The sequence below is a fragment of the Carassius carassius genome, chromosome 4, assembly GCF_963082965.1.
Source record: "Carassius carassius chromosome 4, fCarCar2.1, whole genome shotgun sequence".
NCBI lineage: Eukaryota > Metazoa > Chordata > Actinopteri > Cypriniformes > Cyprinidae > Carassius > Carassius carassius.
This window is the reverse complement of record NC_081758.1, coordinates 23,080,221-23,103,267: the sequence shown is the minus strand read 5'-3', so window position 1 is coordinate 23,103,267 and position 23,047 is coordinate 23,080,221. Positions and strand designations below refer to the sequence as shown.

Below are 23,047 nucleotides of genomic sequence, written 5' to 3'. Positions count from 1 at the left end.
ATACTGACACCTAGTGGCATGGATGCAGAAGCAATATTTTCTGATGCCAGTGCCATTGTAGAAATGCTTCAGACAGTCAGCTAGGATTAATCCATCCTCAAAGCAAATGCTTCCAGTAATAATGTGGTTACACAAATAAAATTAGTATTATTAATTGGACCTGCTCCAGTGTCAAATAATACTGATATGGTCTTTTATGGTCTCTGATAGGATGATTACATAAACCTAATTAGTGGGAAATTAGATTATGTGCTGCAGAACAATTGAGCTCATATCTAGATTCAGTTACTGAGCACTGCGCGTTTAATTATTTCATTAGTGTTATGATGTTGTCCTTCAGATTTCACAGACATTCTTTATCACCATCCGGCCGGTGGACGACTCTTTGCCCGTCCTGCAGGTGCCAGGGATGAGGGTGCAGGAAGGAGTGAGGAAGACCATCACTGAGTTTGAGCTGAAGGCTACTGATGCTGACACAGAGGTATCATTTATCGCAGAGTTTTATCCTGGCTGTGCTTTCAGTTTTGCTCTGGTTGTGCTTTATTTATTCTTTGAAAAAAAAAAAAAAAAGATTTTACTTAAGGATTTACATTAAAGCTTGTTATGTGGTATTTAAATGCCATACATTAGATTTTAAAATGAACTGTATGTTAAATACAACCCGAATTCCGGAAAAGTTGGGACGTTTTTTAAATTTTTATAAAATGAAAACTAAAAGACTTTCAAATCACATGAGCCAATATTTTATTCACAATAGAACATAGATAACATAGCAAATGTTTAAACTGAGAAAGTTTACAATTTTATGCACAAAATGAGCTCATTTCAATTTTGATTTCTGCTACAGGTCTCAAAATAGTTGGGACGGGGCATGTTTACCATGGTGTAGCATCTCCTTTTCTTTTCAAAACAGTTTGAAGACGTCTGGGCATTGAGGCTATGAGTTGCTGGAGTTTTGCTGTTGGAATTTGGTCCCATTCTTGCCTTATATAGATTTCCAGCTGCTGAAGAGTTCGTGGTCGTCTTTGATGTATTTTTCGTTTAATGATGCGCCAAATGTTCTCTATAGGTGAAAGATCTGGACTGCAGGCAGGCCAGGTTAGCACCCGGACTTTTCTACGACGAAGCCATGCTGTTGTTATAGCTGCAGTATGTGGTTTTGCATTGTCCTGCTGAAATAAACAAGGCCTTCCCTGAAATAGACGTTGTTTGGAGGGAAGCATATGTTGCTCTAAAACCTTTATATACCTTTCAGCATTCACAGAGCCTTCCAAAACATGCAAGCTGCCCATACCGTATGCCCTTATGCACCCCCATACCATCAGAGATGCTGGCTTTTGAACTGAACGCTGATAACATGCTGGAAGGTCTCCCTCCTCTTTAGCCCGGAGGACACGGCGTACGTGATTTCCAACAAGAATGTCAAATTTGGACTCGTCTGACCATAAAACACTATTCCACTTTGAAATAGTCCATTTTAAATGAGCCTTGGCCCACAGGACACGACGGCGCTTCTGGACCATGTTCACATATGGCTTCTTTTTTGCATGATAGAGCTTTAGTTGGCATCTGCTGATGGCACGGCGGATTGTGTTTACCGACAGTGGTTTCTGAAAGTATTCCTGGGCCCATTTAGTAATGTCATTGACACAATCATGCCGATGAGTGATGCAGTGTCGTCTGAGAGCCCGAAGACCACGGGCATCCAATAAAGGTCTCCGGCCTTGTCCCTTACGCACAGAGATTTCTCCAGTTTCTCTGAATCTTTTGATGATGTTATGCACTGTAGATGATGAGATTTGCAAAGCCTTTGCAATTTGACGTTGAGGAACATTGTTTTTAAAGTTTTCCACAATTTTTTTACGCAGTCTTTCACAGATTGGAGAGCCTCTGCCCATCTTTACTTCTAAGAGACTCTACTTCTCTAAGACAAAGCTTTTATAGCTAATCATGTTACAGACCTGATATCAATTAACTTAATTAATCACTAGATGTTCTCCCAGCTGAATCTTTTCAAAACTGCTTGCTTTTTTAGCCATTTGTTGCCCCCGTGCCAACTTTTTTGAGACCTGTAGCAGGCATTAAATTTTAAATGAGCTAATTAAGTGGATAAAAGTGTAAAATTTCTCAGTTTAAACATTTGCTACGTTATCTATGTTCTATTGTGAATAAAATGTTGGCTCATGTGATTTGAAATTCCTTTAGTTTTCATTTTATTAAAATTTAAAAAACGTCCCAACTTTTCCGGAATTCGGGTTGTACTACTGTAACCAATTTCTATGCAAATTTAATATAGTGCAGACCAGAGATTGCACCGCTGAGTGGAAGTGGAGTGTGGAATTACACTATTTTGCCTGGAGATATTTTCCCCCCTATATCTTTTTGGAAGTCAGAGCTAAATGTTTTCTTGATCTATCCCTAATACATGTTAACAGCTCATAATGCAAATATTACATTTGATCATTCTATTTGAAAGACTATTAGAGGTCAGAATGATGGAATTTGTGAAATATTATTGTAAAAATGAGCATCACAAATACAGAACGAGTGTGAATGTGAGAGAAGATGTTTTTTGAAAAGAAAAACAAGTTCCTGTCACATATGGAAATAGGTGGATAATACATACACTACCGTTCAAATGTTTGGGGTCAGTAAGATTTTGAAAGAAATCTCTTACAGTACTCTCTCCAAAGCTGCAATCATTTGATTGAAAATACAGTAAAAAAAATTAATATTGTAAAATTTAAAATGGCTATTTTAATATATATAAAAAGATATAGCAAATCTGTGACATGATCCTTCAGAAATCATTCTATACTGATTCTGGGCTCAAGAAACCTTTCTTCTTGTTATGAATGTGGAGACAGTTGTGCTTCTTAATATTGTTTATGAACACTGTGATGCATTTTTAGGATTCGCTGATGAATGGAATGTTCAAAAGAACAGCATTTATCTTTCGTAACATAATAAATATCTTTACTGTCACTTAATGAATTTAATGTATCCTTGCTGAACCCAAACACTAGAGTAACTCTCTCATCTCAGATCTTTGGTCTATGTAGACAAAATTATGAACAGTCATACAAAGTGCAGAGAGTGAGTGAGGAGATGGAAATGGAAAACCCAGAGTGATTACAGAACACTTTGAACGAGAGGGAAATTACTGCCGCCCTGCTTGACTCAAATATTCTGGTGCACACAGCTGATATCCGTTGCATTAAACAGCAGTGCTCTTTTACTTCTTAGTGGCAATTTCATTTAATTCCATACCTGTTTGATGATCTCTTTCCCTTAAATTCTCTGTCAGGAGGATTCTGTTACGTTCACTATCGTTCAGGCTCCTCGTCACGGGACCATTGAGCGCACAAGTAATGGTCAGCATTACCGTCAGACCAACACTTTCACTATGGACGACATCTATCAGAACCGCATCAGTTACAGCCATGACGGCAGTAACTCCCTCAAAGACCGATACACCTTCACTGTTGGTGATGGCACCAACATGTTCTTCATCATCGAAGAAGGTGGAAAAGAGGTCAGTAGACTTGCTGTGTTTTTTTTAACTTGTCCATGTGGTAAGTTGTCACCAGTGTTATGTATGTAGAGGGCCATATTTCTGAAAATATCCTCCAAATATGGGAAGTACTCATAGAGATGATTTATTTTGGTCAGGATTATACACCTTCTGTACTCTTTTCATGAAACATCCTGGGAATTTTGAGTGACCACAGAGAGGCTTTACCTCAGTTTAGCATGTCATCTGAAGGACAGTGCATCTTTAAAGCACAGTTGCCCCGTCATTATACTATGGCATTATGACCCACCATATGGGCCACCATTTACCATATGAATCACCTGAAGGTATCCTGTCCATTTGTTTAACATTAGCCATTTAGACAGCGTGCCAGGTCTCACTCTCTCTCTCCATCATAATAACTCCATCCATCAGCAGTCATTTTCCCCTCTTCCCTCTTCAGCTGCCAGTCAGTTGTTCTGGGAGGTAAAAGATCTCTCAGTGGTCACTGAAACAGGGGCACCTCATCTTGTCCTAAGATGACAAAATAGCAGCCCTATGACAGTGCTTAATCAGGAAGGCCTAGAACACCATTACTCAGCACTTTAGAAAGTTCGACTTCACATTTTAATTTAAATAGTTTTGATCTGACATGGAATGGATATTAAAGTGAGCATTGTTGGTAAATGAAAAGCAATAACTCGTATGGAAATACATGAAACAGGGTTTGTACCAGCCAGGAGGTTTACATTGTGTGTAAATATCCTTTGTTTCAGGTTGTCACCGCTGCTCCACAAAAGTTTAAAATCGATATTTTACCTGTTGATGACGGGACCCCTCGTATCGTCACCAACCTGGGTCTGCAGTGGCTGGAGTACATGGAAAATAAGGTCACTTATTTTAATCTCAACTAACAGTGCATTTCTGCCTCCTACTGGCTTTATCTTGCATTGGTGCAAAAGTGCTAGAATTAATTCTCTTTAACCAAAGCATAAAATTAAATTTTAATGTGAAATTGGATTCTAGGCCACCAATCTGATCACCAAGAAAGAGCTTCTCACTATTGATCCGGACACAGATGATGGACAGCTGACTTATGAAGTCACTACAGAAGCTAAACACGGCTACCTGGAGAGTAAACTCAATCCTGGCAAACTGGTCACCTCTTTCACACAAGGTAGTATTTACAAAAACCCCCAAAGCATAGCCAACAGAAAGACTCAGCCACGTTTCAATTCACAACAAATTAGATATACTCTAACTAGACTTGTGCCAGTATTCGGCACTTCTAAATACCGTGAATAAATATACATTACAAATTATTCAGAATTTGGAATGCATTTTAAGAATAGTATTCCCATCAGCTGCTTAAAATGCATAACACCGCTGTATGCTGCTTGAAAAAGCCCATGCGCTCTGATGTAAACAAGCACGCATGAGAAGCACATGGAGGAACACGTGAGAGACGTGCTGAATGAAAGCACATTCACTCTCTGACAGCAGATGGCGCTAAAATGCAGCCCTTACCCTGTAAACACAGTAAATAAAGCAGCTGTTACTTTCTAAACCATATTTAAATAATCTTAAATAACCATTCAGATTTGTGTTTTCCCTATGGTGTTTATTACAGTGCCAACTACTGAAATATTTAGGCTTAATAGGCTATTTATCTTCAAACATTCATTTATTTATTTATTTTTAATCTGGACTACAAATGCCCTAGATATTGTTTGAAAGTGTTTTAATCTTTTATTGTTCATTCACACTTTACATTATGGCGTCATTAGTTAACATAAACTGCCAATGAAAAAATTCTTCTGAACATTCATTAATCTTAGGTATTCCAGTATTTAATAACACATTGTTAAAATTGAAAGTTGCTACTGTGTTATTTAATGAGCTAACATGAACTAAGACTTGTATTTTTTAACAAAGATTAATAACTTCTATAGTAAATGCAGCTATTGCTCATTGTTTAGCTGTGCATTTATTGAATGAGCACTATGTGATGTCCGAACTGATTACACTATATTTCATGTATTGCACTGTATTTTATGTAAAATCATTTTCAATTTTTAAATCATTTGCATTTTCAAGTTCTTGAATTGCTTGTTTTATTTTTGTGATTATTTTTCTTCAGGACTTTTTTTTAACTTTCTTTTATTTAAAGCACTTTGAATTACCATTGTGTACGAAATGTGCTATATAAATAAGCTTGCCTTTCCTTGCCTTTATGGTAATGCATTAACTAAGGTTAACTAATGAGGTCTTATTGTAAAGTGATACCTATTGGTTTTTATAGTTCTTTTGCACTTTAATGTGTAAAACATTTAACTTTTATATATTTTTCTGTATTGCTTTATTGTTTTAAATGTTTAGTGATTTTTGTTATAAGAAAAAAAGTTATTAAACCTGTTATACTGTATTATGACCACTTTTTTAAAACAAAATTTCAATACCGTGATAATACCGTATACCGTGATAAAAGCATTATCAATTAACCGCAACAGGAAAATTTGATACCAACATATCCCTAGCTCTGACTAAGGTCCACTTAGAGCCAAAAAAACATCTGCACATGTCGTCCACTGTCTTTTTGTTTTTCCTGTCCTGTGCAAAAACAACCTCAAGCCTTCCTCCATATTGTTTGTTGACCTGTTTTCAAGAATCACCTCTGGCACTGGATTAGTATGAGAACTAATTTTAGGATAATTACCACAGTAGGTGAGGAGAATAATCTTGTAATTGACGCACATAGTCTGTGATTAGTTTTGTACAAAAAATAAAAACTGGGGCTCTAGATGTGTGCAGTCTGGTAGTGCTTAGTGTTACAAACTAAATGCACCTTCATCAAATTCTGCTAGTGCATTTGGAGTTATAAAAGGTAACTTAATTTACTCTGTTTTGCAGCTGACATAAACTTGGGTCTTATCCGATATGTTCTGAGGGAGGACAATGTTCAAGAGACCATGGACAACTTCAGGTTCCTTGTGAAGGACAGCAAACCCAACATTGTCAGTGACAATGTGTTTCACATCCAGTGGTCTCTTATCAGCTTTGAGCACAAGAGGTGCGGCTGCCTCAGTTTTTATTTGTGATGAAGTCTTCATATAATCAGCTACTCGTTCTCAGTAATGTCTCGTCATTTGTCTGCAGCTACAACGTGAGTGAAAAAGATGGAACCGTGGTGGTCACAGTGAAGAGGACCGGGAATCTGAACCAGTATGCTATTGTGCTGTGTCGTACCGAGCAAGGCACTGCCACCTCCAGCATGGGCTCTCGGGCCGGACAACAGGACTATGTTGAGTATGCTGGACAAGTATGTTCTAGTGTATTCTTTGTTATTCTGTAATAATCACATTCCCTTATATTTGATAGACTGATTAAGTCAACAACATTCAAATGCTCTTTAATGTGGTTCCCCAGGTTCAGTTTGATGAGAGAGAGGACACCAAGGTGTGCACCATTGTGATCAATGATGACCCAGTCTTTGAGGACATAGAGAGCTTTAAAGTGGAGCTGAGTATGCCAGTCTATGCCCTGCTGGGGTCAGTGACCCGCGCTAAAGTCATTATCAATGACACCGAGGATGAACCCACCCTGCAGTTTGATAAAAAGACCTACCATGTCAATGAGAGCACAGGCTTTATCTTTGCTCCTGTTGAAAGAAAGGGTCAGTGGAACCATTTTTATTTTTATTTATTATTAAAATATCTTCATATCTGCTTACGTTATAAATCCTGTTCCATTAAATAATCATGCTCAAGAATGTAACTACATATTAAAGATTGAGGATGGTAAAAATGTGTTCATTTACGGATTAGCCCCTAATCTGAATATTGGGGGGGGGGGGTGTATCCGTTAACTTGTATTTAAGGATGCAGGATATATCAGTGTCATAATTTATCGACACTGTTAAATGTAATCTTTAGCAAGTCTCAAAATAAGTATCCATTTGAATACTGGACATTGGGTTGGATGTAGTACTGTACATCACATCCAATATTATAAATAGTACACATTTTGATTTCAGCCCACTTATTTTATTTTATTGTAGACATAATATTTACGGAGCCCCGCACATGACTTGCAAGAAAAAATAAATATATTGTGCACACGATTTACTAATTCGTTCCCTCAATGTACTAAAACGTGCACACGATTTAGCCTAATATTTTTTTCTGCATGTCATGTGCGGGGCTCCATAAATATTATACATTTTAATAGCAGCAATATTTCAGTTATCAGCATATAACATGAAAGTGTACTGACCAGAATTTTACTATTGTCTTATTTTTTTGGCACATTCCCTTTACATGTAGACCTATAAATGTACAAATGTCTCAGCTAAATTGCTCTTTAAATGGTTAATCCATTAAAACGTGCCACTTTTTCAGAGAAGCTTCAGGATCAAGTCAGTGAAAGTTAATATGTACTCGCTACTTTAAAAATAGTGTATTTATTAGAAAGTATCATCCTTTTTAAAATGATGATCTTCATCATCATGTGTTATATGCTAAAGGTCATCTCTTGTGTTTTAATTAGGTGACACCAGCAGCACAGTCTCAGCCCTCTGCTACACTGTGCCTAAGTCGGCCCAGGGCAGCAGTCTGCACGCTCTCGAGTCCGGCTCAGATTATAAGACCCGTGGCATGAGCAGTGACCACAGAATCATCTTTGGCCCTGGTGTGAGCATGTCTACCTGTGATGTAAAGCTGATTGATGACAGCGAGTATGAACTCTCTGAGGAGTTTGAGCTAGTGCTGTCGGACGCCTCAGACAATGCACGGATGGGTGATGTCACTGTGGCTAAAGTCATTATAGATGGGCCAAATGATGCCTCCACGGTCTTCCTGGGCGACGCGTCCTTCACCTTCAGTGAAGATGCAGGTTGGTGGAGTTTGGCTGTTGTAGGTAGTATCATGGGCATTAGTTTTGTTTTAAAAATGTGGTAGTTAATTTATTAAATTGGAAATATTAATCTAAAATATAAAACAATATTTTTATGATCTGAAAAAAATAATTTCACAAATTGAGTAGTTAATATTTTGAGCATTATTTATTATTATTATTAAGGATGGAGAGCAACAAGAACAATTCAAAAACAAAAATACCTCTTTGGGGTCAGTGAGATTATTATTATTATTATTATTATTTTTTTTTTTTAAAGTCCCTTATGCTCACCAAGGCTGCATTTATTTAATAATTTAATATACACTAAAACAGTAGCATTGTGAAATATTGTTACAATTTCAAATGACTGTTGAATATATATTTCAAATGTAATTTATTCCTGTGATGGCAAGGCTGAATTTTTAGCAGCCATTTCTCCAGTCTTCAGTGTCACAAGATCCTTCAGAAATCAGTCAAATATGCTGACATATCAGTCGTGTTGAACAGTTGTGCTGCTGAATGTTTTTTTGGAAACTGGGATATATTTCTTTCAGGATAGTTTGATGAATAAAACAGAACAGAATTTTTTTTTCGGTATAGAAATCTTTTGCAACATGATAAATGTCTTTAAAAATATTACTAACCCTAAATTTTTGAATGTCCAATCTGTCCAATACTTATGCGATATTGATAGTCTGAATTATCGTCCCACAGGCACTATTGAAATCCCTGTTCTGCGGCAGGGCAGTGACCTTTCCTCCGTAACCTCTGTGTGGTGTGCCACACGTCCTGCTGAACAAGATTCAGCCACGCCCAATGTTGACTACATCCCGAGCTCCAAAAAGGTGGAGTTTAGACCAGGCAAGACCGAGGAGGTAATGAAACTACACTGTTCTGACATTCTGTAAGACGACTGGTGTTTACAGGCTTCATTTCAAAAATGAAGAAATCAAAGTAAGATTTTTTCCACCAAAAGCACTTTTATCATTTATTTACTCTTTCCTAGACATGTAGTTTGACCATAATGGATGACATTCAGAACCCGACAATCGAAGGGAAAGAATCCTTCATTGTGTTTCTTAGTTCTCCAAATGGAGCAGTCCTGACTGAACCCTATGAAGCCTCTGTCTACATCACTGACACCACCCAAGACAGTGCGTTTACTTGTCCATCACAGTCGTAACGTCCATATAACATCATATAAACATGCTTATAGAGTCAGTGCTTTATTCTTACAGTACCTAGCATGCAGTTTGAAAAGCTGGCGTATACGGTGAAGGAAAAAGATGGTGTCCTGCACATCCCAATTTTTAGGACAGGAGATCTGTCCTATAAGTCTTCTGTCCGTTGCTTCACACGCACAATGTCTGCTGTGGTGATGGATGACTTCGAAGAGAGGAGAAATGCTGATGATTTCAGGATCACCTTCCGAAAAGGGGAGAAGGTACGGTTTCTTTTTGTCACTGATTCATTCATAATTACTTCACCAACATTCTGTGAATTTAGTCATTTTATGATGTATTGTTTTCATATGGCCTCAGTTTTTTTGTAGTTTACAGACAGGGCTAGACAAAGAATTTGAAAGCCTCTTGTTTCTGATTGGCAGGTGAAGAATTGTACCATACTGATCCAAGATGACTCTGTGTTTGAGCCTGACGAGGAGTTCCAAGTCCACCTTGGAAGCCCACAGGGTGACCACTGGATTGGAGCCATGATTGGAGTCAACGACATTGTGACTGTGACCATCACAAATGATGAAGATGGTCAGCAGTTAGCTTGTTGCTTGACACACAATAAAAAATCAAAATTTTTACAAAACGCTCTAGTAGAGCAAGGTTCTTGCAACATGAAGCAATGGGTATGATTCCCAGGGTGTTTGTTTACTGATAAAATGTATAGCTTGAATGCTCTGTAGGTTGCTTAGCATGAAAGTGTCTGCCACATTCATAAATGTAAAATGTAAAAGTGCACATCATGCTTTTCAGCACCTACGATCGAGTTTGAACAAGCCTCATACCAAGTTCGTGAGCCCCCTGGTCCGGACGGAATCGAAGTTTTGAATATCAAGGTGATCCGTAAAGGAGACCTTGACCGCACATCCAAGATCCGATGCAGCACAAGGGATGGTTCAGCCCAGTCAGGTGTAGACTATAACCCCAATAGTCGAGTCCTTAAGTTTAGCCCTGGTCAGTATATTTATTTATTTAGCACATTACATCCTTTTTTATTTTAAAATTATACCTTCATTCTAATCTGTGATAATTCTGTTGTAATTCTGTTATTCCGCAGGTGTGGACCACATCCTGTTTAAGGTAGAGATCCTGTCCAATGAAGACAGAGAGTGGCATGAATCTTTCTCATTGGTCCTTGGTCCAGATGACCCTGTTGAAGCGGTGATTGGAGAGATCACCATAGCAACAGTCACCATCCTAGATCAGGAAGCTGCAGGAGGTCTCATCCTTCCAGCCCCACCCATTGTAAGAGATGTACAGTAGAGGCTTAGCATTTAGTATGTCAACATTTGAATACTTGTCATCTTATTAATTAATCAAATCACAAACATTACTGTTCAAAGGGTTGGGAAGTCTTGTTAAAACAGTTATATTGTGAAATGTTACTAACAAATCTGTATCTAATATTTTATATATTATAAAATGTAATTTCTTCCTCCGATGGCAAAGCTGAATTATCAGCAGCGATTACTCTTTTCATTCTTCAGTGACACGGTTTTCTTTTTTTAGAAGAAATAATAATAATACTGACCCCCAGACTTTTGAATGCTAGTGTATCATTTTTTCCCATCAAGATTTTTTTGAGAAAAGTCCTGAAATTTAGATCATTGTAGACACTGGCCTACGTTATTGCGACAAACAAGTAAAATCATTACAGACACGTTACAAAAGTTTTAACCAATCAATTGTACTAAATGTACAATTTAAGATCCTATTAAATGAGAGCTGTAAGATCTCCCAACTCTGTTTTGATTTTGAATCAAGTTTGGTTTCATGTGGACTCTCCTCACAGGTGGTGTCTCTGTCAGACTATGACTATGTCAAGGAGGTCACTAAAGAGGGCAGTAAGAAATCTCCATCTCCTGGATATCCTCTGGTCTGTGTGACTCCCTGTGACCCCCATTACCCAAAATACTCAGTCATGAGAGAACGCTGTGAGGAGGCTGGCATCAACCAGACCTTCGTCCACTTCAGCTGGGAGGTGTCGACTCCCACAGACACCAGCGGAGCACGCTCACCCTTTGAGACAGTGACGGATAACACACCTTACACCACAGTCAATCACATGGTTAGTCTGGTATTTAGATTTTTATTGTCTGTCATAAATAGAATATTACCAACCAGTGTTTTTAATCTAGCTGTTAACTAAAACCTCACATACTGCAATAGTAGTATACTATTACTATACTATACTGTAGTATATTCATAAGTAATATGTTTAGGAGGCATTTTCAGGAGGGTTTAGGAGGGTTTCCTGTGGTTAAATAAATACTTTTGCTCCACAGGTTCTGGACAGTATCTATTTCAGCAGACGTTTCCATGTGCGTTGTGCAGCTCAGGCCAGAGATAAAGCCGGGCACCTGGGAACTCCACTGAGGAGCAACATTGTCACTATTGGGACTGATGGATCAATATGCCACACCCCCGTCACCACAGGAACCGCTCGAGGCTTTCAGGCCCAGTCCTTTATTGCCACTCTAAAATATTTAGATGTCAAACACAAAGAGCATCCAAACAGGTCAGAAGAGACTTTTTGTAAGCAAATGATTGAATAAAGACGTGTTAGTCTTTTAACTCAGATAGGTCCCAGCAGAGTTTTGAGAAATAAAAAGAATTCAACTGAAACTGCAGCTGCAGGGTTTGTAGAGTATTAGAATTTTTTTTTCCTCTGGGCAAAGCAAGATCAAAATGAATTTATATATTTGAAGGAACAGCAAGAAGTAAACTTGTTAGACAACTGCAGATCCAAAAACAACACATTTCCCAGCCTATGTTCAGTACTTCAAAGAAGAAAATAGCGTTTTATAAAGTGTGTAATACTTATTTTTCTCTGATCAGGATCCATATCTCGGTGCAGATCCCTCATCAGGATGGAATGCTTCCATTGGTGTCCACCATGCCTCTGCATAACCTACACTTCCTGCTTTCCGAGTCTATTTACCGTCAGCAGCACGTCTGCTCCAACTTGGTCACACTTAAAGACCTGCATGGCATCTCTGGTGAGAGAGACCCCATACTAGATCAGACCAGATCAAAGCAAGGATAGCAGATACAAACCTATCTTACTTACCTTGTTATCAACAAAAGCCGGTGTGACCTTCTTTAACTTCTTTAAGCTGTATAGAACTGTCTGGTACAGCCAACCCAGGCATGGGTCGACTCTGGGGATAAGCCTCTTTCCTGCACGGCCCATGCTATTTTATTCATATATATATATATTATTTTAATATAGTATTGTAAACATAAATACACTGGTTTGTAGTGCAATTAGTTTTACTGTTTACTCCACTTTGTTGTTATTATTAGTTATTTACTTATAGCAGCTAATGAACCAGAACTCTGAATCATTCAACTCAGAAAATGTGTTGTAAATTCTCCCCCAGAAACGGGCTTCTTGGATGATGTGTTGTATGACAGCATATCCCTAGGTCCCGGATATGACCGTCCATACCAATTCAACCCTAGTGTTCGAGAACCCAGAACCATCCAGCTATACAAGCATCTCAATCTGAAGAGCTGCATATGGACATTTGATGCGTATTATGACATGACCGAGCTTATTGATGTTTGTGGAGGATCAGTAACTGCTGACTTTCAGGTTTGTGTGAACACATGACTTGTATCCCACCACAAATGATATATAAATATTCTCATCTAGACAAAATCTGATGTTGCAGATTTAGTCCATATAGCAGTTTCAAATGGGTGTGTGGCTGCATTTTTTCAGGTCAGAGACTCTGCTCAGTCGTTCCTGACGGTGCAGGTGCCGCTCTACGTGTCCTATATCTATGTGACGGCTCCTCGTGGATGGGCCTCCCTAGAGCACCACACAGAGATGGAGTTCTCCTTCTTCTATGACACGGTCCTGTGGAGAACAGGTACATGTTGCTTCATCACCAGCCCCAAAGCCAATGGACATACTCAGCCATAAACTGCTGTCATCACCTTGCTGTGTTAATGTTGCAGCTGTTGTTAACTGATTGCTTATGAACATTACTCTAGGCATCCAGACAGACAGCGTGCTGTCAGCTAGATTACAAATCATTCGGATCTTCATTAGAGAGGATGGACGACTGGTGATTGAGTTCAAAACCCACGCCAAGTTTAGAGGTCTGCAACTTCAGTTTTTTTTAGCAGTTTGTTCTCAATTCATTTTTTAATGAACCTGTTGTTTTACCTGGATTGTATTTGGACACTATTTACCATTAAAAAATGAATAAATGTCAATGCATTAGAACAGGATTTCCCAAACAAGGTTTCATGAAGGAACTTCAGGGGGTTCGTTAAGATTTGTTAATGTTAAACTGAAATAAATAAATGCAGCAGCACAATCAATAAAAAAATGCATAATAGCTAAGTGTAAATCAAAAAGGTAAATAACCTTTAATAAGCCAAAGTCACCTTTATTTATGTATATAACGCTTTATACGATATTGATTGTGTCGAAGCTTTACAGTGTCAAACGGGAAAACAGTTAACGATAACGATAACAGAGTTATTTTCAGCTCAAGTCAGTTCATTGATGATTCATTCAGTGATGACATCATCAGTTCAGCTATCTTGCAATAGTGTCTGTGCAATCAGTCAAGTTTCTCCATCTAAGCAAGATGAAACTACCCCCCCCCCCCCCCCTCTAGGTCAATTTGTCCCTGAACATCACACCCTCCCTGGACAGAAATCTCATCTGATGGCTCCAGATCACTTGGGAGGCATTGAATTTGACCTGCAGCTGATGTGGAGCGCACAGTCCTTTGATTCTCCCTACCAGCTCTGGAGAGCCACAAGCTCCTACAGCAGGTAAGCAGTGTGAAGTCTAATGCTCTCACATTAAGGAAGTGTATCCATCTTAATTCCACTGACTGTTTGCTTTCTGCTGTGCTCTAGGAAAGACTACTCTGGGGAGTACACAGTCTTCCTCATCCCCTGCACGGTACAGCCAACCCAGGCATGGGTCGACTCTGGGGATAAGCCTCTTTCCTGCACGGCCCATGCTCCAGAGAAGTAAGTTACCATGGTACTTTTCCATTGATAACTCCTTGAGGACACTTAAATGGGCTGAGCAGAGCCAGCAGGGTTGAATAATAGACTATTTGTGTAAGGCAACAAAAATATTCAACAACATGCAAGGGTTTGTAAAACTCTTTCAATTGATAGATTCCTGCTGCCCATCACCTTCCAGCAGACGAACCGCCCTGTTCCTGTAGTCTACTCCCTGAATACTGAGTTCCAGCTTTGTAATAATGAAAAAGTCTATCTAATGGATCCTGCTCTCGCAGACATGTCGGTTGCTGAGCTGGACTATAAAGGAGCCTTTTCGATTGGTAAAATGATCAAAGTAATGAAAACAGTGAGCTACCTCCACTATTATGCTTTCACTCATTCATTTTTTGATATTATGCAGGTCAAACACTGTATGGCAGAGTGCTGTGGAATCCCGAGCAGAACCTGAATTCGGCCTACAAGCTGCAGCTGGAGAAAGTATATTTGTGTACAGGGCGAGATGGCTATGTACCCTTCTTCGACCCCACAGGCACCCTGTATAACGAAGGCCCTCAGTATGGCTGCATTCAACCGAACAAGCACCTCAAACACAGGTTCCTGCTTCTGGTAGGTGTCCAGACCAGTTTAACCAGTCTAACAAGATTCATTTGGTGTGGTTACGTTTTAACTGTGGATGGAAATTTTCAAGGGTTTTTTTTTTGACAATAAACTGTTTTTGTATATCTTGGAACTGATATTGAGACTGACATCTCTAATGATTTGATAGCAGAGAATGAAAATGAATCGTGAAAAGAAAAGTTATGGTAACCATTAATAATTAGTTAATAAGTAAGATATAATGTACATTCATAAATTTTGACAAAATAATTTCAAATATACACTACCTTTCAAAGGTTTGTCGTTTAAATGATTTTTTTTATTTGTTTGTTTTTGACAGATGTCACTCATGCTCAAGAAGGCTTGATCAAAAAATACAGTAATATGATGAAATATTACTACAATTTAAAATAAAAATGTTCTATTTTTAAAGTTTTTAAAATGCTGTTTTGATGGCAAAGCTGAATTTTCAACACCATGACACCAGTCTTTAGTTATACATGATCCTTCAGAAATCATTCTAATATGCCGATTTTGGCACTCAGGAAACATTTCTTATTAATCTCAATGTTGAAAACAGCTGCTTAATATTTTTGGGAAACTATGATACATTTATTTCAGGATTACCGTATTTTCCGGACTATAAGTCGCACTTTTTTTCATAGTTTGGCTGGTCCTGCGACTTATAGTCAGGTGCGACTTATTTATCAAAATTAATTTGACATGAACCAAGAGAAATGAACTAAGAAACATGAACCAAGAGAAAACATTACCGTCTATAGCCGCGAGAGGGCGCTCTATGCTGCTCAGTGCTCCTGTTGCCTACACTGAAAACAAGGAGCGCCCTCTCGCGGCTGGAGATGGTAATGTTTTCTCTTGGTTCTAAATAAATGCGACTTATAGTCCAGTGCGACTTATATATGTTTTTTTTTTCCGATCATGGCGTATTTTTGGACTGATGTGACTTATACTCAGGTGCGACTTATAGTCCGAAAAATACAGTATTTCATGAACAAAGTTCAGAAAGACCAACATTTATTTAAAAGAGAAATGTTTGGTTATTTTATTGTTATTTTATTGTTATTTTGTTATAAAATTGTATTGTATAAGAAAAACAGTTAACTAAGACAAACACGTCATCAGTATTACAGTAATATTAACACTGGAGTTGGCTTGAGGTCATTTACAGTGAAAATATAGCACAAGTTCAGTACAAATAATAGATAACAGGATGCTGTGATTGACCAATCAGAATGAAGTATACCAGAGTGCTGTGTAATAATAGTGAATAATGTATCACATAGGACCGGAAGCAGCCTGATGTCTGTGACCGCTACTTCCATGATGTTCCATTCGAAGCCAACTTTGCATCAGACATTCCTGATCTCCAGGCCTTGTCTGCGATGCCAGGTGTAGATGGCTTCACAATGAAGGTGGATGCCCTTTATAAGGTCAGTGGCTGCAAGAGTCAAGTTGCTAAACAGACTTTTTCTTTAACACGTATTAGAAATCCTGGCAAATGTCAAAGCTGAAGCTGTTCAGTTGTACCCTTTAGGCAAGTGCCTTGACGTGTTTATTTAGGAAAAGATGCCAGGCTGGCAGTGTGCCATGACTATAGGGAACTGGGCTAAAGGACAAGATTAGAAAGGGGTTATTTTTTTATGGAAGTTATAATCATATTTGCATTTGCTCTTCTTTAGGTTGAGGCAGGGCACCAGTGGTACCTCCAGGTGATCTACGTTATTGGACCTGAGTCCATATCTGCTCCCAGAATCCAGCGCTCTGTGACCTACGAGCTCAAGCGAAGTCGCAGAGATCTGGTGGACCGCTCAGGTCATCTAATGCTGGATGAATCCCTGATCTACGACAATGAAGGTGACCAGGTAAAGAATGGCACCAACATGAAGACCTTGAAGCTTGATGTGGAACCATCGGGCACCTTCAATCCCCAGTTGGGAGGATCCATTGGTGGTGGCATGGCAGCCATCGTCCTACTTCTCCTGGTCCTTCTAGCCTTCTGCTTCATGGTCAGAAAGTGCCGCAGGGTTGTTCAAAAGAGGCCTGTGAAGGCAGTGGAGGATTATCCTCTGAACACAAAGGTGGAGGTCTGTATAGAACGGCTGGAGAAAAACCTCAACAGCAAGCACTGCTCTGTAAGAAATGTCAATGTCCTCAACAAGAACCCAGAGACTTACAAGATAAATGGGGTCAAGGTCAAACAGGTCAATCTGGAGGTCAAACTACACAACAACCTGAATGACGGCACTGAAGTCTAACCTCTAGAGTATTTAATGAGAAAAAGCATTTTCTATGAATATTTGTAATGACGTCAATGTATTTTTGTATGACCATGAGGATAAAAGGGAAAGTATGCTTGCCAGCTATGCAGTGTACAGTAAATCATTTCACAACTGAGCTACCTCAAACATTAGTGAACAACAAAATGGTGTCATCAGATCTTGTTTCAAACCTCAATTTTAAATCATAACTCTGTTTAAGAATCATATAATGGCTCAGTGGTAGCTCAGCCACTTTGTATAAATGGATGGAGAGTTTGTATCGCTGCACCTGATGTTTTGTCATGTCTGTAAAAACACATGAAAGTATTAAAGGAAGGATGAGTGCCAACACTTTGGACAGGGTGAGTGGTGTAAATATGTTTATTAAGTGCAATTATTGGATGACATGGTCATCCCTGTATTTTAATTTGGCTTTTGATGCTCTGCCTCATTGTGTCATTTACTTTTGGCCTGATCACCGGTGTGCCATGCTGATATTTGTCAAGTGCGATTTATTTAATTCCAAATCCAAATAGACTGCCCAAAGTGATGCATTTGTTAGTTCATATAAGCCTTTGGTACATGTTGATGGGAAATGAAAAATTGTATGAAAGTAGATCACAGATTTGATAACCACTATTGATTTATCACTCTGCTGACTCTATTGAAATGCTGTAGCCTCTATTATTTTGCAACACTGGACAACAAAAATATAATTTTGTTTTATATGACTGCTGTCTATACTGATATAACGAAACACTACCAAAAATCTTCATATGGATTTTTTTTACGATTATCCACATCATTTTATCCTGCATTATTTAGTCTTGTTTTAATGTCACATCATGTATTAAGTAAGGCACATCTATAGTTTATATCATTTATTTCCTCAAATGTTCTGTAATGTTGTATCAAGTCATCATTTATTACATGGTGCTGATTTGATCAGGAATATCCAGAATCTTTAAAGCACTGTGTGTAGGGTGGGAAAAGCTACGATTGTTACTTCATGATCAGTCTAAGTGTCTGAGTGTGTGCCTATCAAACAGAATTGTTTTGGATATATCAGATTTTGGTGCTATCATTTATTGTTAAATAACATGATGCCTGTACTTGTGCCTTTCTAGCAATAAAATTAATAAACCAATTCTTAATGTGTGGCACACTTTGTTCAAATGTATGTGAGGTGAAATAACTAATAATATAGTAAAATACCACTCATTGATTTCTCTAACATTGGCCTAAATGGCAATCTGTTCTTTCCATGTCTGTTTCTGCCTGTCATTTATTTGAATTTACCTGCCACACTTTAATTATCTCAGTATTGATGGCAGTTTGCCAGACGTAAATGTCATTAAGGAAAACGTACTGAGTCTGTGAGACTCCAGTAGCCTTTTTGCTTTCCTTTTCACCTTGTAAAAAGCCTTTACTCTGTCCATATGCAATTTATTCTGACCTTTACCCTTTTCTTAGCACATTTTAGATTAAATTGTAGCCAGATTAGTTATTTGGTAAAATAAAAAACATTATACTAATAATAAAAAAATTAACCTGGGTTAATTTAATAATATGACAATAGATTCTACTTTTAATTAAATATGATAATAGTTATGCATATGCAAAATCACAGCTCCCAAAAATATATAAATCATAACTTCACACATTATGATACAGATAACCAAAATATCTGGTGATTCTTGGTATGTGCACATCATTGAGTCATCTGTTTAGGGATTCTGTGCACAGTCAGGGGAGTTGATCTGTACTGAGGTGGAGAAGTGCCTGAGGGAACAGAAGATCCTCATTAATCCCATGTAATAATCCCAGACTCCAGTTCAGTCCTCTGTTTCCTCATCGACCTACATCTGCAGCTATTATCAGATAGCTGTCACATTTGTACAAGCATTATGTACATTTGCTTTTACAGCCTTTGATTTTTTTTTTTCTGTATATCACAATTTAAACAGGTTATGATTGTGCATGTTCTGCAATTAATTAGTCATTTTTCATATGTTGAATTACATATATTGATATACACTTACAAAGCCAATCTCACACTATTTCCTGGGATAAGAAGGCACCTGCTCATTTTGCAGGGTTTGACCATTAGATGGCAGGACATTTTCATGAACTGAAGAGCAGACATGACTGTCACGGTCTCAATCTGATGTCCTCTCTGTCAACATTATGTGTCCAGACGGCACATAAATTAAATTATGAGTGTCATGTTTAAAATTTATTGGAATATACATGTAGAGTACAAAGGAAATCTCAAATTAAGTTTACCCCCCTCCCCAAAAAAAAAAAAAAAATCATTTGAACAATAAAGTGAAGACGAAAACAATATCATGTAGATGGTGAATATTTTCTTTTATTATTATTATTTGTAATTCACCGTTTTGTACTTCAGAGATCATATCAACTGTAGGCAATATACTATGCAAAACATCTTAAGGTTCAAAATATGTCCTGAAACTTAGACAAATTTAAATGAGGTGATTTAATGTTGAGGTCCCTGGTCTGTGTGATTTTGTTATTTTCCAATAATAAACATTAAATAACAATCCAAATCAATCAGACATGTATTAAATATATATGAATGATAATAGGGTTGAAAATTAATAACACCAGTAAATAACAACAAAAAATAATCATATCATTAAAAAAAGAATGATTAAATAACATCAGTAGAGACTGGCAAATGATAGCTTGTAGTTATAATCTAATATTACTCATAAATTGAAAAATGTTGGCGTGGTTGAATTTAACAAATAATATCAACACCATACTTTGTTTATTAATTTAGAAAATGTAATGAGATTGTCACCCTACCATCCTGTAAAGGGTCCACATAATGAACCCACAGCAATAAATAAATATATAGATAGAATGTTACACTATTGCAATACATATTACTAATAAAATTATTTTATTAGTCTATTTAATCGCAATTTTAAAGGCACGTTAATTTTTAAGTTAAGTAAATGTTATGTTAAACAGTTTATCCAATAATTCTAACAAGAAAAACATTGGATTCGTGCCTCTGATGTTTAAAAAGATTTGCCTTATTCGTGGAACGTGCATCCCACACTCCCAATCTATTGACTTCTTTCAACTGACTACAACACGTTGCTTTATCAATCAAACTGCTAAACAAAACGCTGAGAGACAGTTAACCGCTTTATCCCATCAGAGAAGAGTATCAACAGGACGCATCTCGCGCACACCAATCATGACAATGGAAAGGAATCGGACAAAACCAAAGTTAGGTTGTCAGACAGGCGGATTGGATAATAACAAACCTCCCACCAATTTGACGGCGAGTCACGAGAGTTCGAACTTTATCAGTGTGACTGGGGACTTCCAGAGCACGAGGAAGCGCTCTGTAGTTTAAAAAATAACCGACGCTGCTCGCGTATCACCTGAAACGTTTGGCCGCTAGGAAGATCTCAGGTTTATTTTACTGTGATACACGGGTCCTCTTCGAGCAGATAGGAAGCCAGTCAGCTAGCGAGCTGGCTAACTAAACTATCCGAAGGTGAAGTGGTAGCAGTCATCGTTCGGAGTTTCGCTAGCGTAGCTTCCGCCTAACACACCCACTTTCTGCCTGTTTGTTGTTCACGTTGGTTTCAAATAACTCGGACTTCAACCAACTTCAACACAACAGCATGCTTTGGCTAAACAGAGCGTTTCACCGTTGTTAGCCAGCTAGCGAGGCGAATGGTCTCTTCAGCGCCCGAACAGGCTCGCTAGCCAACCGAAACTGGAGTCGGCCTGAAAATACAGCGGCGTGGACGGTCTCATTTGTGTGGTTATCACACATTTAACCACAAAACGCTACCTTGACGGTTTAGTTCTATGCAGTTGCTTAATCGGGCTTTGGGGGAAATAAGGAAGCATTCAGCTACGCATTTCTGCGTCCCTCGAGCACTGAAGTGCCTCGCGCATCTCGGGAGGGCAGCTCTCTCAGCATGCTGGACAAAAGAGCGGAGATGAGCAGATTGGATTTCTGAGCGTTTTAAGATTTTTTGGAACTGTCCGTTTGGGGAAGCCGGGAACACGAGAGGCAAGAATGAAGAAGTTTTCGAGGATGCCGAAGTCAGAGAGCGGAAGTCTCGGGGGTGGGTCTGGATCTGGTACTGGAAGCAGCAACTACATCGGGAAGGTGTTTGCTGTGGGTCGATACCAAGTGACGGTGGAAGAGCTAATCGCTGAAGGTAACGTTAATGGATCCATTTATTTAGGCCAACAATAACGAAGTGGCAATACTTATAAGAGCCCCCCAAATCCCTCAGACATCTGTGTCATAGAGCCATAAGCAGTTCAGTAAGGATATATCAAGGTAAACAGGCTGTTTACTACAGGTTGCAGATAGCTTTATAAACTGCTTTAGGTTCTAACAGTGATGTTGCTCCTTGCCATGAAAAAAGGAACTAGCTTGGTGCATGTCCTTCCCATAAATTCATAGATGATGCTTCCATATAATCTGATGTCATTTCTGCCTTTGTCACTGTCCATGATCACATGGTTTCAGATCAGGAAGTGTGGACTGACCCAAAGTTCTTGTTTGTCACTGCACACCATACTATGAAAAAAAAAGCTGGTCGGTATCTTTCAACTTGTCTTTGCTGAACTTTAAGCACAAGAGTTCATGAAAACTCGGGCCCTTTTCAAACATCCAGTTGTTTTACTGCCCTACAATCCTTCTACAGAACAGAGTTTTTTTTTCTTCTTCTTTTTAAGTTACGAATTGAGTAGTTTGATGTCTTGATTATTTCTCCCAAACAGATATATATATTATATAGTGAAAATCCTAAATTTCTTAGTTGATGCACATTTAGTTTAATAGAATTTTCAACTGATCATTTCAGTAAGTTGTAGTGTTTACTATGTTTTAGTGTATTGTTTTGCTCAGCGTCATCTAAAATGCTCGATCGTGCTCACAGTTCTGTCATGTAAAATGACTGTAATACATGTACTAGAGTGTTTGTATCCCATGCAAGTGTTGTCTGTTCTGTGAGTTAACAGCAACTTGGCAACTCCAAACTTGCTGACTGGACACAATTATATAATTCGCCATTGGTGCAGAAGTTCACCCTCACAAACAACTGTTGAGTTTGAAAAGTGCTTTTATACTTAATTTCCACTGGGTTGTTTTATTCAATTTTTACATTCTCACATCATTTACTCACCCTCATGTGGTTACATACCTGAACTTCTCTTTTCGTTCTTCTGTGAAGGTAATGAAGAGTGTTGGTAACTTAATAGTTTTGGTGGCCATTGACTTCCAGTGTATGAACTTAAAACATTTCTAAAAATATCTGATTTTATGTTCCACAGAAGAAAGTAATGTTTGAAACAACATGAAGTTAAGTAAATGACAGGTTTTTCCTTTTTGGGTGAACTAATCCCTTTGAATTTTTTTACCTGTACAAAATAACTCCACAATCCAAAATTGTCTTCTCAGTGTCTCATTAGTGAATGTTCTCCAAAAAGCCCATTTTATATGTATACTTTGTGTCATGCATGGG

At 38.3% G+C, this 23,047-nt stretch overlaps 2 protein-coding genes and 1 long non-coding RNA gene across 3 annotated transcripts in view; 2 read left to right on the top strand and 1 right to left on the bottom strand.

The window, feature by feature from the left end:
* The window catches only part of LOC132130847 (extracellular matrix organizing protein FRAS1-like), a 135,373-nt gene extending 116,709 nt beyond the window's left edge, over positions 1 to 18,664 (top strand). The window contains exons 49-74 of the mRNA XM_059542691.1: positions 341 to 481; positions 3,308 to 3,535; positions 4,291 to 4,404; positions 4,541 to 4,691; positions 6,425 to 6,584; positions 6,671 to 6,833; positions 6,941 to 7,187; positions 8,060 to 8,404; positions 9,122 to 9,282; positions 9,414 to 9,561; positions 9,646 to 9,851; positions 10,014 to 10,170; positions 10,393 to 10,593; positions 10,697 to 10,884; positions 11,432 to 11,707; positions 11,925 to 12,157; positions 12,478 to 12,638; positions 13,023 to 13,237; positions 13,367 to 13,517; positions 13,642 to 13,749; positions 14,277 to 14,436; positions 14,524 to 14,640; positions 14,794 to 14,960; positions 15,041 to 15,246; positions 16,542 to 16,688; positions 16,938 to 18,664. Of these exons, the coding sequence (XP_059398674.1) occupies positions 341 to 481; positions 3,308 to 3,535; positions 4,291 to 4,404; positions 4,541 to 4,691; positions 6,425 to 6,584; positions 6,671 to 6,833; positions 6,941 to 7,187; positions 8,060 to 8,404; positions 9,122 to 9,282; positions 9,414 to 9,561; positions 9,646 to 9,851; positions 10,014 to 10,170; positions 10,393 to 10,593; positions 10,697 to 10,884; positions 11,432 to 11,707; positions 11,925 to 12,157; positions 12,478 to 12,638; positions 13,023 to 13,237; positions 13,367 to 13,517; positions 13,642 to 13,749; positions 14,277 to 14,436; positions 14,524 to 14,640; positions 14,794 to 14,960; positions 15,041 to 15,246; positions 16,542 to 16,688; positions 16,938 to 17,513 (5,127 nt within the window). The 3' untranslated portion in view covers positions 17,514 to 18,664. The remainder of the gene's footprint in view (positions 1 to 340; positions 482 to 3,307; positions 3,536 to 4,290; positions 4,405 to 4,540; positions 4,692 to 6,424; positions 6,585 to 6,670; positions 6,834 to 6,940; positions 7,188 to 8,059; positions 8,405 to 9,121; positions 9,283 to 9,413; positions 9,562 to 9,645; positions 9,852 to 10,013; positions 10,171 to 10,392; positions 10,594 to 10,696; positions 10,885 to 11,431; positions 11,708 to 11,924; positions 12,158 to 12,477; positions 12,639 to 13,022; positions 13,238 to 13,366; positions 13,518 to 13,641; positions 13,750 to 14,276; positions 14,437 to 14,523; positions 14,641 to 14,793; positions 14,961 to 15,040; positions 15,247 to 16,541; positions 16,689 to 16,937) is intronic.
* LOC132139523 (uncharacterized) overlaps positions 1 to 23,047 on the bottom strand; it is a 318,882-nt gene that overhangs the window by 288,970 nt on the left and 6,865 nt on the right. The gene's annotated exons all lie outside the window — the stretch shown is intronic.
* Positions 20,819 to 23,047, top strand: part of LOC132139521 (BMP-2-inducible protein kinase-like) — a 47,252-nt gene continuing 45,023 nt past the window's right edge. Inside the window, exon 1 of the mRNA XM_059547928.1 lies at positions 20,819 to 21,733. Coding sequence (XP_059403911.1) covers positions 21,589 to 21,733 — 145 coding nt within the window. The 5' untranslated portion in view covers positions 20,819 to 21,588. The remainder of the gene's footprint in view (positions 21,734 to 23,047) is intronic.